The sequence below is a fragment of the Grus americana genome, chromosome 4 (assembly GCF_028858705.1).
Source record: "Grus americana isolate bGruAme1 chromosome 4, bGruAme1.mat, whole genome shotgun sequence".
NCBI lineage: Eukaryota > Metazoa > Chordata > Aves > Gruiformes > Gruidae > Grus > Grus americana.
In genome coordinates, this window is record NC_072855.1 from 66,685,022 (window position 1) to 66,702,857 (window position 17,836).

The window sequence follows — 17,836 nt, forward strand, 5'->3', positions numbered from 1 at the left end:
AATGCAGAAGGAGAATGTTTGCATGTATTTTCTCTTGCAAAGAGTGTGAGAAGTCCTGAGAAGATAAAAGGTGGCACTTAGGTTCCTAAGTCAGAAGCCAGCAACAACCATGGCCAAACACACCACAGGTAAACATGATCTCCCCTTCATTTGTAATAAATATACATATATAAACATTCACACACACAAATACAGGTCACACCTAGTTTTCTACAGAATTTATGAACAGAAATATAAATAATTATAAACTGAGAATAAAAACCTACATTTGACCCCTACCACATTGTCATTGTACAAAGCATCAGAATGAAACGTCAAGATCTTTGCAAATGACACTGTTCCAACTGTAGCCAACCACACAGCTTCACCAGTATGATGTTCTCCACAGATTTCCCTGCTGACATTACAAGTATTTATACCATCATTGCTTTGTACCATATTTTCTGCTCTTTGTTTTTCTTAAAATACTTTATCTCACGTTATGACTGTACCGTCTTTGGAGGTAAAGAACATATTTTTCATTTGTATATCCAGCACCCTGTGCAATGAAGTACTGATGCTTCATCAGTGTAAATGGCACGCACGCAAAAATATTGGAAATGAAGTGTTATCGGCTGACTGCCACATCTTGTTTATTCAATAATCCGTTAAATAGTTTGAAATACACTAACCTCTCCAGGTAAGGCAAAAGCTTACTAGAATTCTGAAGAGTACGTGTGAAAACGCAAGCACATACTGCACTATTATCCATTAGCAATGATCAGACAAGTCGGCATTCAGGTCAGTTTAGCCAATATAAAGGAAAAAAAAGTTTGTAAATTCAATACTTCATTTACCATTGAAAGCTGCAATAAAGTATAAATCTTATGTCACACAGCTGCTGCGTAAGAATTTACTTTTTAAACTCTTCAGGAGTGCAACAACTTTTCCCCTCTTCATGCCCCCTGCAGCATCTCACAGAATATTTTCTTTGACTAACAAAATTTTATTTAAGAACATCCATTTTAGCATTCTCCATAAGGACTTCTCCCTTGCCTCCTCCTCCACACATGCAAGCACAGCACCCTGACCATCAAGACTGAAGCAAATATTAGTCAACTGAATTCCACTCCCGTATCATCATTTCTGTTTACTTACTTAGGAACATGGCCTGCAGGCAGAGAAGATGATATCTGTATCACTTGGAAATTTCATACAAAGTTGAGGGAAATTTCCTAAAGTTAACTGGAAATAACATAGGCAAATCAAGAAGGCAGAAGTCTGTGTCCATATTATTTGTACGTGCCATGTACTTGTAGTGCAGCATCTTAGCAGACTGCTTCTATCCCTGAGAACATGACTTTTGTTTTGATTTTCTTTTTTAGTCTAATATGGTTACTCACAGTACATGTTTTGTTTCTTTTGGAGCAGTCTAACAGCATACCAATCCAGGTATTGATCCAGACTCAGTTCCTTTTAATGTCATCAACTGCAGTCACAAACGTGAGTGGTGATTTGATATACAGTCTTCTTATTATGCGTAAACTACATTAAGATTCAGAAAACTGTAGTCTTTTAAACAAACAAAAAAAAATTTGCAGTCAATTTACTACACCATGTGTGCATGTCGCACATGGAATGCTATCCACAGAGCAGAGAAAGGGTTTAAAAAGTTTGCACACACTATAGCAGAACGAAAGAGCTGCTGTGACTTCCACCAGAAACCATGATGAATTTCTTTGTTGTGGCTGCTGCCCTCTCCGCTTTAGACTCAGCCAATCATTAAGGCATGTAATTTGAATTAAGTACAGGAATAGTTTCAATGACACTTCTGATTAGTTACGTGCTTAAAGTTAAGCACAGGCTGAATACCTTCCTGAACTGAAGTTCATGTGTTTCTTCACAAACTCTGCCCTAATGGAGATGCCTTAATGTAATTTTTTTCCCCCTTCAAGTCAAACGCTTGTTGACTTGAGAAATATTCAGCTTGGGGAGGTTTCAAATTGATACACCACAGCAAACCACCACAATTACAATGCATTGCTTCTTGGTCCTCTGTTGCAGCCAAAGGCAAAGCAACACAGAAGCTGAAACAAGCCCTATTTAGTGTTTCTCATACGTCCCCTTACCAGCACTTCAAAAGATCTGCTGTGTTGTCAAAAAATAGTCTTAGATGATGGCAGTGCTACTGTACCCTAAAGCATTTACCTGCAATAGAACCACTTTAAACATGCAGTGATTGCTAAGTGGAGACACACCACACGTGACTGTGCCACTTCGTACTCTCAAACGAACAACTGACTTCACTTGCTTCCATTTCTTCTGTCTGACAAATATCATATGTATTATGCACTGTAATATGTTTTAAGACTAAATATTTTCCAAGGATTACTACATGAAGTTGATGTTGGCTTAAGAGCTCAGTAGTATTAAATTCTTCTCTTCCCTTTAGTTTAAAAAAAAATTTATATAAAAGTGCCTAAAGTAAGAAAAATTAAAGCTTTTATATTTCATTAAAAAAAGATTTCTCCCTAAAATTGTTTTGAACAAAGCTAAAAGACATGTTTTTGCCTAAAATATGTAAAATCTTTGCCCTTTATAAAAAGATAAATACAGAAAACAAGTGAAAACATTATTTACCTTATATCTAGAAACTGAGTTTTTCAGAATGAACATCTTTGAGATAATTTTGCCCATAGGTTGTCTGAATTCTAGAAAAAGGTATCTTTTACCATGCCTATTCCATTTCAGCAGACTCTTGCTTCCCAGTCTCCATAAGGGACTTCTGTCTAGCTCCTCTCTTTTTCACTTCTAATTTTCTTTCACTGTAATTTTCATCTTCTTTCTGTTTTTGCTATCTTGCTATTTGTACTCACTATTCTCTCCTCCCCCATATGCTGGTTTAAATATTCCAGTCCCACTGAGATTTTTATCCCAACCTCCTCCCTCATCTTCTTTCATTTCTTAGACTTCTTTTTTTATCCAGGATTTTTTTTTTCCCCCCTCTTAAAATAACGAATTGAGAAACCAAAATGGCTTACATTACCACTGAGGCATCTCTAAATGGCAAATAAATAAGCCTTTTGAATAGTGATATTCATTCCAATGAGATGCCAAAACATTATAACAAACAGCAAGATGTACACATGCGTGCTCTTCATACTGCCATGGAATGGACTGTCCTTCTCCCTCACCACAAGTTAGAAAGACCAGAAGAGCTGAGATGTCCAAGATTTCCAGTCTGTGAAACCCTTGAGAAGAAAAATTAATTTATACCCTTGAAACTCATTTAGGGGAGGAGGAGAAATGAAAATGTTTTTTTGGGGTCCCGGTTGACTACCAATTTTCATCAGAAGACTGCCTAAAGGTCAAGCAAAGATTTTTCCAGGCATTGTACAAGCACAACTGCCGTCAGCCTCTGAGTTTGTTACCTCCAGAAAAGGAACACCAAGAAAGGTATAGCTTCAAAGCAATATGAACACAACGACGAGACACAAAAGTGAATTTCTTGGTATTTTTTCAGTGAAGGGAAGGATATGGGACATGGAAATCAAGGGAGATCAGACAGATACGGAAAAGGAGAAGGGGACAAGATAGCCAAGCATGAAATGACACCGACCTTAAAGATCTGCAAAGAGAAACAAGAGTGCTGGTGCACACAGCCCAGTCAGCACAAAACATAGCAATTCCAGGCAAAACTATAGAGAGGTCATTTAATATCAAACCTGAACATGCTCCTAATTTTGCCCAGCACATCTGGCTGGCCTTCCCCTGCCGCCACACAACAAAAGCAAGCAAGACAATTCACAGGTCTCATTTTCCTCTGGACTGGCCTCCCTTCCACAGCAGGTGGTTCTGAAGGTCCTGGATAAAATATTGTTCTCAGCTGGGGTCTAGTTTTTCCTTTTTCTTTCTAAGTAGAGATCTGCTTCTACAGCTCATGTTCTGACTGGAGACTGAGAAATACTCTGCCTAGAGGAGACTTATCCGTAACTGACAAGAACAACAGCTAAACAATTATTTACCTCATGTTCTTCTATCCCCCTTCTAGTCGTAACTGGTATTAGAATTGCACGATGATTAAGTGACACATCAGGCTGCACAGTCTAGTTCCAGCATTGAAGTGTCAGCATTGGTCTGATTTTGCAAAACATCCCCTCCTCAACCTACTATAATTGGTTCACAGCCATGGTTTGAAGTATGTATGCAGTCTGTAAACAAGGTGAAAGTGGTACTGACTGGTTTCTAGCTAGCAGAAAATAAATGTACATATCAACAGCTTTAAAAAAACCAAACAAAAAAACCCAGCTTATGCACTAAGCGTGGTATTCTTATCTCAGGGCAAGTCCTCATTTCCAGGTTTCCACACATAAATTGCATAGAAATTCTCTAATTAGGACTCAGCAGAGTGATGATAGTGTAATGACTGCACCAGGATTTCAAAGCCAGTAACCTAATTAATTATGTCTCCTCCTAAAAATGAATTGTGGATCTCCTTCAATAAAGCTATCCACACAAGACACAATGAACGTTGACTGAATCTCAAAATATTTGAGGAGTCATAACAATTTTTTACCATTTTGCCTACCAAGCTACTGTATTCAAACCAGAAATGTTGATGCCTATTGCTTCTACAGTTTGGAAGTTCGTTAGTCATTTCATTTGCTACAGGGGAAAAGAAATGTCTTTCTGCAGTTTGCCAGAGCCATAAATTACATATGCATGAAGTATGAACTGTTGCTTCAAATTTGTTTGTGTCAGTGTACCTCTATATTGACTCCATCACTCTTCTACAATTCCAAATTTCACTTCTATTAGCAGAAGCTGCCAAAAATTAGCAGAGGCAGAGTAAGGGCTGAACGAAGTATTTGAAAGTATTTTAACCCACAGCTGGTGACTTTTCCTAGGACTTCACCAGGGCTATAAATAAAGATACTTAATGCAAGACTCTTAAGAAAGTCTGAAATGCATAGAAATTCAAAACAACAATATAAAAATGAACATTGGACTGACAATAAACCTGCTTGTGATTAAAAGTAGGTCCTTGGTCTGCCCTAAAAGGCTCACTTGTAAAAGCAACATACTCAATTTGACTACAATTTTTTTGTAGTGCCTTGACACACTTTTCCATTCTCTTCTCCATTGCCTTTGCTATAAATACACAGAGGTCACCCTTGGGGCTTCCTTCCATCTTGGAAACAGCTCTAGTGTGGGAGAGGTTGCTACAGGCAGACCACTGATGGCAAGTTCACTGTTAGAAATGACAGAAATTCCTTAAAAAAAATTATAGCCTTCTAGTTCTAAAGGCGGCATAAAAACAAGGAATTATGGAAAACGATGCAGTTATCATTTTGAACTACTTTCCATTCCCGGCTTCTCTACATTTTCAGACGAGCAAGAAAGGCCACTACAACTAATGTTTCAAACATGAAATTGATGTCCAGTTTATAAAGACACATGACTGAGTTGGCATAAGAATAAGATGGTGCTAATCTGTGGTGATCTAGTAATTTGAATAAACATAACTCAACCTCAACCTCCATATGTTATTAAAACTCCCTGGCTCTGCTCACTTACTCTCCATTTTCTTAAATTTGTGTGCTCACTGGAATAGCTTCAAAATCATGAGCTTACTGCAAGGTTTACCTTCATTTGTAAGGTCCAAAATGGATAGCATGGCTTACAACACTTGGGATATTTATCGCTTAGAACCTGAGCCACATCTGCAGCACAGTATTTTTCCAACAGAACAATATCTTATCTACTCAATGTGTATGTGAGGGCAGCATCACACCCTAAGTCAACTAAGCCAACAAAACCCACCATGTGGATACAGCTATGCCAACAGAAGCTATGCCCAGCCTGTATCATTCAGGGAGGCAGTGTAATTATATTGTCAGAAAAACTTGAGACAGATATTATTTAGAGCAGATAAGACTTGACTTAGATAGCCAATTTCAACACTGTTAACCTTTAAAAGAAATAACTATTTCAATGCTCATAGTGTTTAAGGAAGAAGAGAGGAAAAAGCACATCCTAGAATTTTTCCAAAGCACTTTTCTCGACAATACGGGAGATGCTGCCCATCCTCCCAGTACAAGCAAAGTACCTCAAACATCCAGTTCCTGAGGTTAGCTTAGATACAAGGGTCTCCCAACAGAGTACCCAAAGACACCGGTAAAGGACTTTTCTTCTCTTTTTTTTTTAAGATCCCAGATTACACGCGGTGATATTCTGGACAGTACCTCGTACATGTAAGGCACATTAGTAACTGGCAGCTGTCACAGGAGAAGCAACTTCTATTTTCACTATTACCTCAAATGTAAAGGCTTAAAATAAAACACATTCAGCTGAAAACAAAGGAAATGCTAATACCTAGCACTGTCATAATGCATTTTACCCATAAAATTCAGAGTATAGTAAAGTCTTCTTTTTACTCTGTGAACTCAGAAAAAAAATGAAGACATGGAACAATTAATTTAGTCCCTAGTCAAAGTACTTAATGAAAGAGCTAAAAACTGAGCCCGGGCTTTCTCTTTTCCAGTCTTCTATCACATTTGCTCAGGAAAAAACATATGCAAATATAATGAAAATCTATTTGTGTACTATACACACACAAAAGCACTGTTATTACCAGGAAATATGCATTCTGAAATGTCAGTCTACCTATGAACAGAAATACTTATCAAGTAAAAACAGCCAAAAAGCGTACAGTGTATAAAGGATATTCTTTAGAATTAAGCTATTTGTAACATCATACTTAACTCCACACTATCCATTAAGCCTAGCAGACTGTTTTAGACAATGCTCAGAAACGCGGAGATGTATCAAAGCTTACCTTCTCATGATTTTCTATCAGGATTTCGACAACGATATTCTGAAACTTCAGGTCCATGATGGCTGCTACAGTTTCTTCCTGTGGCCTCATTAAGGTTGGTCCAAATACTACCCCTAGATTTGCCACAGTCATTAGATTCCTCTTGGCATGCTTTGAAACACTTTTTGAAAAGAATTGAAGGAAAAAACAGGAAATAGGTTATGAAAAATTTCCATTACTGTTGGAAGCTGCAGTCTACAAATGAAAACATTACATTTCCTTAATCTATGTTTTAGAAGTTTGTTTTGTGCAAAGTTTCTTCAAATAAAGTCTTACTGAATTCTGGAAAACAGAAAAACCATTCTTCCACTGGCAATTTAAAAACAAAAGCAGTCTCTTACTGAACTTAAACGTATAAAATGCACTTAGCCTTGGACCAGGGCAAGTGTGAAACCAACTTAAATTTGCTAACAGTTCTCCACTATTCACTTTGCCAGAATTTGCGAAAAGAAAGTATAATGTTCCCTTTCTCACTTCAATCAAACCCTCAACTGCTGGCAGGACTGCTAAAGTAAATACTTATATGGCTTCATTAATGGATTAGATTTCTGCCTTTCCCGCCAAAACATACACAGCATGAGTCAAACGTCTTGTCTGCTTTTGCACGTTTGGTTCTTTGTATTGTGCATGACAGCATCAAGATGGGCTTGAGCTCCAGCCACACTTAACTAAGGCCCTTTGTAGTTAAACGAAGGTAAGGACAAGAGTTCTGAGAAGGTAGGAAAGCGGGTCATAACACTTACTTCGCTAAATGTTTCACCAAAATTTCCAGCATCTCTTTGTTCTTTTCTGGGAGTTTATGGACCAAGAAGTGAACAGCATTAACTCGAGATTCAGGACTCCCACTTTCTATGGGACAAAGAAATAAATAACCATCTCAAAAAATAAAACTGAAATATAATCCACAGAAACACAAAGCTTCTCCCACCCTTGCACAGAAACATACTGCGCATACTTTGCTTCACCACTTATGTATCTCCAAACATAGCAATATTGAACATATGTGCTTTGTTTTCACAAGTAATCTTGTTCTAGAATTATCCACTTATTTGCTTATTTTGTGAACTCATCTTTCAATCCACCTGCAAAAGGATGCCTTTGTTCATCTATTTTTAAAAACCGACAGATGTAGTTATTGTTTTGCCGCATTGGACTCATCTGCTTACGAATATACTGCGAGGTGAGGAGCGATGTTACTGGGTGCCACAGAGTGGAACTGTGCTACTTTACATTTTAGCTTCATTACCTGGTTTTTCTCATCATTACAATTCAGTTTTGTTGATGCTATGCAGCTAATGATACTGCATTTAGGCTACCTTGCACTGGAAACTGCATCAGACAAGGCATGCAGAAGATTCATATGCTCAGAAACAGAAAATCTAATGACCTCTGAAGACTCAGAAGAATAATTATGCAAAAAACCTACTAAGTGAGATTATTACGATAAAGGGCCCTGAATAACAACGGCATCCCTCTGTAGTACAGTACAGAAATAAAGTAAAAATAAGCAAGGGGCTTTTTATTTTTGTGTGTTGCATATTGAATTGAATAATTTTGGCCCCTAAGGGTTTCACTAGTACACAGATGAAAACAAGAATGTGTAAAAGATGAAAATAATCCCTCTTTCCATTTCTGAAAGTTGTATTAAATCACAAAATTACAGCTCAGTAGTGGTTACAATGAGAGGAGTGGAAGTATTTCTCTTGTATAGAATAATACTTAGTACAAGATACATAAAGAAAAAAATTTAGAACCTACTCTGAATGCAAGAAGTTTTGACACCAGGACCACTCATCAGGCTCCATTTTACTCTAAGGCAGCTTTGATTGTTAAGTGTATTTCATATAAAATACCACCATATTTCCTCAGTGCATACTGCTACAGATATTTTTTTTCTTTGCATATTGCTACAGATTTGGGGGCAAATGTAGTGTCTTATTCTTTTGCAGGGAACACCCCTGCACAGATTGCAAGGAAAAAAGGCTACCAAAATGCAAAACATTTAGCTTCTAGTCAGCTAATCAAAATTCAGATAGACAGAAAAACATAAGCCTTCTTTAAAGCAAGACTATTTCACATATATGTGAAATCACAAACTAATTAAAGAATGGCTAAGCAACTTAATCACAAGATACAATCAAGGCTTAGATAGTTTCAATCTACACTGATATGTATAAAGAAAAGAAAATTGAAAGGATAACCTTTTAATTTTGGCTTCCCCCCACAATAGTTTCAGAGAAAAGGATATTCCTTACTATTCCCAGTCTTGATGGCTTTTTATAGACAACATAGGAAACAACACTTACTACCTATTTTTAAGTATACCGTAACTCAGATCTGCAATGTTGATTAAATTTCCCTCCCCACCACACAGAACCAGCCCCTCTACAAAACTGTTTACTATTTAAAATACATAACTTCAACTGAATTCCTTCACTGAAAGAGACTATAAAATAGAGAAAGGAAAATAAAGCGAGAAACTGCTGGCAAAACTTCATAGGTCAAGAAATTATTTTAACACTTTCCAATACAAATGGATGGATTCACCATCTAGGTAAGTATGTTGAATTTTGTTTAAGCACTTGGCCTCTCAGATGTGCTTTGGCAATAGAATTTCATGGGCTAATTCTCATTTTGAATTAAGGACCACAAGTGAACACATTCTACAGTCCTGGAAAGTCATTACAGCAATCCGAAGAAGATAAAGCAATTGTCCCAAAGTTTATTTTAATTTTGTGTTCCACAGTTTGCCAGAAGTGCTACAGGCTGGAAAGAAAAATCAGCTAAATATCTGTTTGATACTTTGCCAAAAATTTTCTTACACAGTTTCCCTCCATCCTCTTCCAAAAAAATTCCATGTGCGTTAGATACCATAGAGCTGAAGCACAAACGCTGTTGTGTCTTCTCCAAGTCCGTATTTGAACTGCCATAGTGTAATCTGGCCTGCTCTTTCCTTTTTTCTACTAATATATGAGGAACGTTCAAACCAGCCTGGATACAGAGCTAACAAGGCACTGAAAACAAGGGTCAGGCAGCTGTGCTGTAAGGATTCAAATGAGCCCGAATGAGTGTATTTTCTTTTACTAAGCTTCATGCTCTTTATAAATGGAAGAGAAAATATAAACAACAATCTAAGTAGATGTTTATCGTTATATAATTAAGAAAATAAGAATGAATGTTTACAATGTCTATCCAAAAGTTTTTCCATAGAAGTAAAAATTGCGCTATGCTGTCCATCACAAGCTTGTCTGTCATTAGATACATCATATGTGACACATACTAGAACTGAACACTGGTTAAAAACTATGTATTTTTAAAACGTTTATTATTTGTTATTCCTATATTTTTACTGGGTTGAAGATTTTTTCTGAAAATGCATTTGCAGCATGCTCCTAAGACCACAACAGTACTATAAGAAAAGATTTCTATTTGAACTATAGTGCAATATTTACTGGCAGGAACGATGAATTCTCCATGCAACTCGTATGTCATCAGTGGCTCTGGAAGGCTTCTGTAAAATAAGGATGACATAATAAATTTAGCTATATTCTTTTCTATCTGTATTTACACTAAGCAGAAAATCTTTTTAACGTTCAGTAGTATAATCCTCACACTGGAGGCAACCGTTGTTACCATGGTCCTTGAATTCCATGATTTCCAACACGAATGGAAAACTTAGTATTATCAGGAAAATAAGACTAAATTCATTCCTTCATCTTGCACGAGCTGAAGTGATGCCTCCAGTCTATCATAAGGCACCTTTCCAAATTACAACACCCAGACAGTTTCTCAGATGAAGACTGTACATATATACTAAGCAATCAATTCATTAGAGTTTTTAAAATACAAAGAATCACAAGTCAGTGCCTTACTGGAAAGAAATAAAGGTCCTAAAACAGTTAAGTCTGCTGAACAGTAGCCATCCACAAATCAAAACTCTAAAGCATTTCAAATGGAAAAACTGAAATTGAAAATCTTAGTCATCAATGAAAAATGTACTGAACAATGGAAATCAGAGTTAAAACCTTCATTTATTAAGTTGATTTTACTGATGATTATGAAATATTTGGGTGAACACTTAGTTCGGAAATACCATAGGTGGGAAATACTTCATCATGTGCACTTTTTTTTCTTTCCTACTTTTTATTTTATTCTTCTTTCCTACACTCCATAAGAGAGACTTGTCTTGATAACAGTTCTTCAGCGTTCTCTGATAGCGGTTGCAGTAATACTTTATTTAATAAAAACAGCAGATTAAAAATACTGTGTTTGTGTTACACTATAAGATACACACAAAAGTTCTATGTTCTTAGGCAATTTAGTAAATCTTGTTGAGGAATTGGCCAAGCCATTTGAACAGAGAACACATCTAAAATTCTTATTTTTAACACTCAAAATATTATTACTATTGCACCTAGAACATCAGAGCAATGGTCAGAAGGAAAAGAGGAAAAAATTAAAAATTTCATAACCTTTGTCCTGTCCATTCTACCACATTAAAACACCAAAAGGCAAAATACTCTTTTAACAATCCTAGCCGACTTTCAGTAAGAACTCCCAGCAAGTTCACTAACAATTCAGGTTTCCGAACCATCAGTGAAATGCTTAAATATCTAACACAAAAATGTTTTGGGGCTTGTCTCATGTGAACTAGTATTAGTGTTGCTAAATTATTTTGCTTCCTGCAAAACAAACAACAAACATGGTACTTGCACAAAATGAACCTCTGTTCCAAAATATAGGAAAAGAAAGTAGCTTAACACACTGCATAGGAGAATTAGAATACAGAATTCATAGTCAAATAAATACATACATAAATGAGACACAAGCTTACCGTAGATATTGCTTCATAGCACTAGTAATTGTCTTCACTTCCCAATCTACAGAGTTTTCCAGGTCAACTTCATTGCAGGTTTTTGCATCTAGAAAATAAACAGAAAGAAAAGAGGGACATGAAAAAAGGGAATTCTAAATCAGTGTGCCCTACATGAAGAGCAACACATTGAATTTGATCATTATGTATTTGCTCACATGAATGTAGTACTAATAGTAAGGAGGACATATTACTTCTAAGAAGAAAACATCCAAACCTCTTTATAAATTCTATTTCCATATTTTGTTTTAAAAAGTATTTACTACTAATTTTTCTTTAATGAAGGATTAAAAATCATTTTCAGGTAAAAAGATCTCTTTAGCAATTGATATTTTCACACCTTTAATTAATCAGAAAGATGTACACGAACAAAAAAGATGCACAAAAAAACAGTTTAGAAAAAAGACCCGCTAAGCATCACCTATCTTTTCCTCTTTTTTTCTCATTATTTAAAATGCAAGTACACCTTTTCAAATTCTTCCCATAGTTTTGCTTGTAAACAGTTGGATTGCTGATGAAAACAGCCAAGGTGCGGTATGACCTTCCTTACTGTGTGAAAACCTTTAAGAGGTACTTCAAAAGCAGAAAAAGGACTCTTCTGTATCAGTAAGTTTCCTCTACAAGGTGGCCTGAATATTTCCTTTACTTGATCAGTTTTAGCCAAAGGGAAAAAACACTTGCTTGCTTGACCATTTGTCAGGTTCACAGAACTCCCATCTTTTACCAGGTTAGCTGGTAGAGTCATATAACAAGACAGGTCAAATTGAACAGTTTTATGTCTGAATGACCCATCAGGTGAAGGACTTTTTGATGGAACGTAGAAAACAACACAGCACACTGGAGTGTTTTGCAATCAAAAAACCCGTTTTGGCCTCAAAACAGGAAGCGAAGGCTAGCTGACACAAGAAGATCATGTGTATATGGCCAAATGAGCTCAATGTATTTGGTAACTTCAAGGGCTTGAGCGTCTGTTATTGTTACTGCTACATGTTTCTGTCAGTCACTACAGTAAACTACTGCAGTAGCTGACAGATTACGTGTTGACCAGTTCATACAATTCAAAATTCATTTGTTACTTTGCTTGTCAGACAAACGACAGACACATTTAAAAAATCAAATTAGGATCCCTGATTAAAGGTGCAGTCCTTTTACTGGGGCTAAATAATTCTGTTCTAAAGGCTGTGCCAAGCAATTATTTCTGTAACTGAATATTCTCCCTCATTATATCAATTATTTAAATCTCATTTTAAAATACAAGTCAGATAACATTTTCTACCAAATTGTTACTAGCCAACCACCACCCAAAATACTCAAGATTGCCTTAGGAAAAAGTTTCTTTTTCCTCTTTTTAGCACGCTAGCCGTTTCTGCGTTCAAATTCTCTTTTCTTGTGAAGAAAACCTTTCTACTGAATTAATTAAATAACAACTGCCATCACATCAGAAACAAGTGTAATCTATGGGGATTTTGTTACTAAACCACTATGTAATATCCAGTTTTTACATAACTGCTTCATAATCATCAACCTCCTTTACAGTCAAAGGATGCACTCAGTAATGTGACATTTGTTGATGAATTTGGGGAGGAAAATAACAAGCATCTGAATTCCAAAGCAAACCTCTTAAAATAAAAAATAGAAGGTATTGCTGAAATATTTCATTATCTCTTGGGGGGAAAAAAACCAAACAACAAAACAAAATCTGACCCCAAACAATCCCTAGTTTGACTGTAGAAGCCATCAGACTTAACATTTTTTCCCACTTTTGGTTTGACAGTTGCCCTACATAGCTCTGTGCCCCATCACCCCATGTATTTGACTGCTCCCACTCCATTTTTCCCTCTACTTCAAACATTCCAGGCAGTTATATGAACTGGAACTTCAACCAGGATTTCAAAAGTGACTCTGCTAGTTTTCATGCCACTTGTTCACATAGCAGCCACCATGCACTGAGTGGCAATTTTATGCATACAAAAATAACTGTGCACATTTATGGAACAGCTTTTGACAGATCAGCTCTAAATTTTATGCAAATCTTTCTGACAATAAGGGAGCTAGAGTTTATAAAAACAGTCCAGCTCACTAAACTAGGTTAAGAGGAGACTCTCTCTGCTTTCATATGCAATAAGTCCACTGTAGGAGTGTATGCATACTGACATTTACTGTATATAAAATAAGGAATTCAGTGTAATTGTTTTGAAAGCTGCTGGTTTTGAAAAGGCAGAGGTACCTGAAAGTTTTCTTCTACAACATGTAATGGCTGGCATTTTTCATGCCAGGCAGTATCAGAAATCAAAACTGAACTCATGAGTAGAAACTCCAAGTCCTTAGCGGTCACTTCACCATGAGCAAGGGTGCCTGTATGAACGCTACCCTATGTAGTAGCTTGTATGAAATCTACGTAGGCAGCTTGGATGAAATGAGCCACATCAGATCTATAACACAGATCACAGATGAAACAGGAATCGGTCCCTGATGCATTTCAGGAACTGAGCCTCCTGACAAAGCATTCTGAATTGCTTATAAGATTCCTGTAACATTGGAAGTCCTACCTCTGTATCCCTGTTTACAATGATATCTCAGATTAATTTAACATTTTCACTTGAAATGCAATGAGTGTTTTCCTTACCAAATGCCTCACAAATTTAGACAAGATTATTGCTGCAAAACAGATCACCATAGCACCATGCTAGTTACAAGTAACTTCAAGGACTAAAGTTAATGGCAAAATTAACCTTTTTAAAGTAGAATTGTATATTTAATTGCTGAGCCTCATTTTACAGAAGACTTAGTTTCACTAGATTTTTACATTAAAGATGAAAATCTGTGCATTCATAGTATTAGAAAAGCATATATTGGTCTTATACTGTCTTGACTCTCAATGTACTTTCCCGAATTTTCTAGAAAATACTCTGAAACAGAGACAAAACTACATGCTATTATGTCCCTTGTTACCATTCGGAAGACTTACTTTGCAGTTTGGGCCTTTCAGACTGTGAACTTCATGGTCAATGATAAGTAGCTTAAAATACTTTGAAATCTTATCAAACATTTTAAAATACAGAAAGTTAATACGAGTTTATGATTCTGAAAAAAAAATTTTTCATATAAAAGGGTATCTAAAAGTATACCCAGAAACAAAGGATTAAAGATTAATCATTCATTTTAAATTCTCTGTACCACTGTATATCAAAAAGAAACCCTCTTTACTCTTCTCTGAGGACAGACAGATAAAGAACACAGATAGGATCACTTTCAACAAATCATCAGAAAAAGAGCACCTGCTTGCACCCTAACTTTTTTCTGTTCAGTATTTTGCCTTGTCTTCATACCACTGTATTCTTCCTACTTCAAATAAATATATGAATCTTGGGAATGACAAAAAATGTTTCTAATTTTAAAAAATAACTAAAAGCAGATGCCGGAATCCCCAGTAAACTCTTCCAGCTGCTACTGAACCACTGGCAACCTGAGTCTATTTAATTTGGATACCACTAATGGCAAAGAGGAAAATTTGCCTGCCAGATCTGCACGCCCAGGCTAAGCCAGTAAGTACAAACCTGAAAAACATCTTAGGATATCAAATGCATTTAATCAAGACTCTCTGAGTGATAACACATCATTCTTCCTATGGTCAATGGCTAAAGGTGGTTATTGTTTACTGAGGCTAACTCCAACAGATAAACAACCATGAGAATCTGTTATAGATCAGTCATTTTTATTAATCCCAGTTTGTATTCCCAAACAGAGTCCTTTGCTACAATACTTTAAAGATACAGGCAGGTTTATGTGCACTAATGGAGAACTTCAGGGTGCTGTTAATACTGATTAAAGTAAGATATCATAAATTAATATTTAGCAAGGTCATTATGACAGATTGATATGACATGCAGGTCCTCAAGCCTGATGTCTTATCATTTCTGAAGAGACAGCCTGTTTGAAAAAATAGAGGAAGGAAAAGAAAAAGTCTTACAGGTGGCACTGAACTGACAGCAGCATATAATATAAAAGCGCTTTGTCATTCACATAATGTCTGGGGTAATGAAATGAATTCACTTTCTGGCTTCCTCCAGTTTGCAGTGCCAAAGAACACTGTGTTATCAGCACAGATGGAGCATGCATGGTTCTGGAGAAGAGCCTGGTGCAAACTGCAAACAAGCTTCTTTGCATACCAATGAATCCCTGAGAATCAGACCTTTGCTGTCAAGTGACAGGTTTGGAAGCTCTATAAAAATGAACTAATCCCAGTGGTCTTGTCTGACTGCATGTACTGTCAGTGCTCAGGACAAGAAATTGGGAAACACGGCACATCTTGCAGTCATGGCTACTACTTTGGTGAGAGAGATCAGGCAGATGAGGGATTTCATCCAGGTGCCAATACTTTTTTTTTTTCCTTTTTCTTCCCTAGGGACAGCAGAGTGGCAAGAGAACTACAGTCACTGGGATTAAAGACGCATCAAAACTTCTAGAAAGAAAAGGGGGGAAAAAAGTTTCTGGAATAATTTTATGAATCAAAAAATCTTAAAAGCTACACATGGCTAGCTAGGTATAAGAGAGTCTAAGATGTTACCCACATATAAGAGCTATACTACTAAGTTTATAAAAACAAATCCTTTCTCCATCTGTCTCCCACCTTGGCACATAGTTATTATTAATACATATATCATATTCCTCCTCTTAAACCAAAGAGCTCTTTGCCAGTAGGCTTAAACTAAATGTCTTATTTTGCACAGTGATTAACTAAAGACAGGCATTGGCGTGTACACCTGGACATCTTAAGACAACAGAGAAGAAAGGTGGAAACTTCAAACAATGAAGCAATAAGCTTCAAACTTTCTTGAACATGGTATTTTGTATTTTCTGATCAGACCCTTCAATTTAGGCTGCTTTAATCCCACTTACATTAACCTTGCAGAAAGCCCATGATTTACTCCTTCATGTCCCATAGCAGTTCTCTCAGTTTATTCCCACTAACTAATCTTGGTCTTGCTAAACCAGGGGAATGGAATTTACAATGACATGAGGATTATTTGCATGGATTAAAGCACACTAGATCTGGCGCATATAAAGACCAACTACAGGCAGATACTTTTAAAACTAAATATTGACAGTAAAACAACATGAAATAAAATATTGAAAAAATTATTGTAAAATAGAGGCATACCCATCAACAAACTCAGAAGTCTCTGGACCTTTGAACTCACCCCCACAACTCTGTACAATCCTTGGTCATTTATACCTGTTATGTAAAAGAAGAAAAAAAGGCAGAAGATCAACCACAGTCAAATTTAGCATTAAACCTTTTCCCCAGGCAACAAATTCTCCTCAAAGACAGACAGATTACATAGTATTAACACAAGACGTGAGAACAACGTTATAAATAAAGTATTGCAAGAATCCTTTTGTTGTTCTGTGTTTTTAAGATAAGTTCATGTTATGTTTTGATAAAGGTTTCATGTACCTTAATTCCACTTCAGTAACTGGGAGTAGAAGCAAACAGCAACAAACCTTTGCTTGAAAAAAATCACTGGCTGTTTTCAGATTTTTTAAATGACATTTTGGATACATCCACATTCTAATAATGCAAGAACTGAACCAACAAAGGCTAAATTAAGATTTCTCTAATAAACATAATTTTGGTTTTTTCCAAATATGTGGCTGATAAAAGAGTTTGGATAAAATAAAGAAAAACTTGAGCCTATTCCCCATCCTCAAAACCAATGCTTTTTCAAGTTTGTAAATGCTTTTCATTTAAGATACGAGGCCTCATTCCAACCCACTGTGGTCCACATAGTGGTTATATCCAGAGGCACCACCGCAGCTTACTGAAATCGGTCCTTCTGGTTTTGCTTGCGATGAGCAGAGCAGCCATAACCAGCATAATATTTTCACTCCCCTACTCTCATTTCATGTGGACACTGGACCACTTTCCTGTCATTCCTCTGTGCCCTTCCACCCTCTCACACATATTCACTTCTCTACCCCTCTTCTTCCCCTGCTTTTGCCTTCCTTCACCACATCCAGTTTTATCCCCAGGGAAGTAAAACTATGACTGTAAATTGAAGGAAAAAGGAAGGGATAGAAGGGGCAGGGAAGGAAAAGGGTAAAAT

At 36.6% G+C, this 17,836-nt stretch overlaps 1 protein-coding gene across 3 annotated transcripts in view; it reads right to left on the bottom strand.

Annotated features, from left to right (window-relative positions):
* The window catches only part of ARHGAP10 (Rho GTPase activating protein 10), a 153,605-nt gene that overhangs the window by 48,632 nt on the left and 87,137 nt on the right, over positions 1-17,836 (bottom strand). For all 3 annotated transcript variants that reach the window (XM_054824710.1, XM_054824711.1, XM_054824712.1), the window contains 5 exons: positions 16,891-16,965; positions 11,691-11,778; positions 10,309-10,367; positions 7,600-7,705; positions 6,818-6,977 (listed from right to left, as the gene is read on the bottom strand). In XM_054824710.1, the coding sequence (XP_054680685.1) occupies positions 6,818-6,977; positions 7,600-7,705; positions 10,309-10,367; positions 11,691-11,778; positions 16,891-16,965 (488 nt within the window). The remainder of the gene's footprint in view (positions 1-6,817; positions 6,978-7,599; positions 7,706-10,308; positions 10,368-11,690; positions 11,779-16,890; positions 16,966-17,836) is intronic.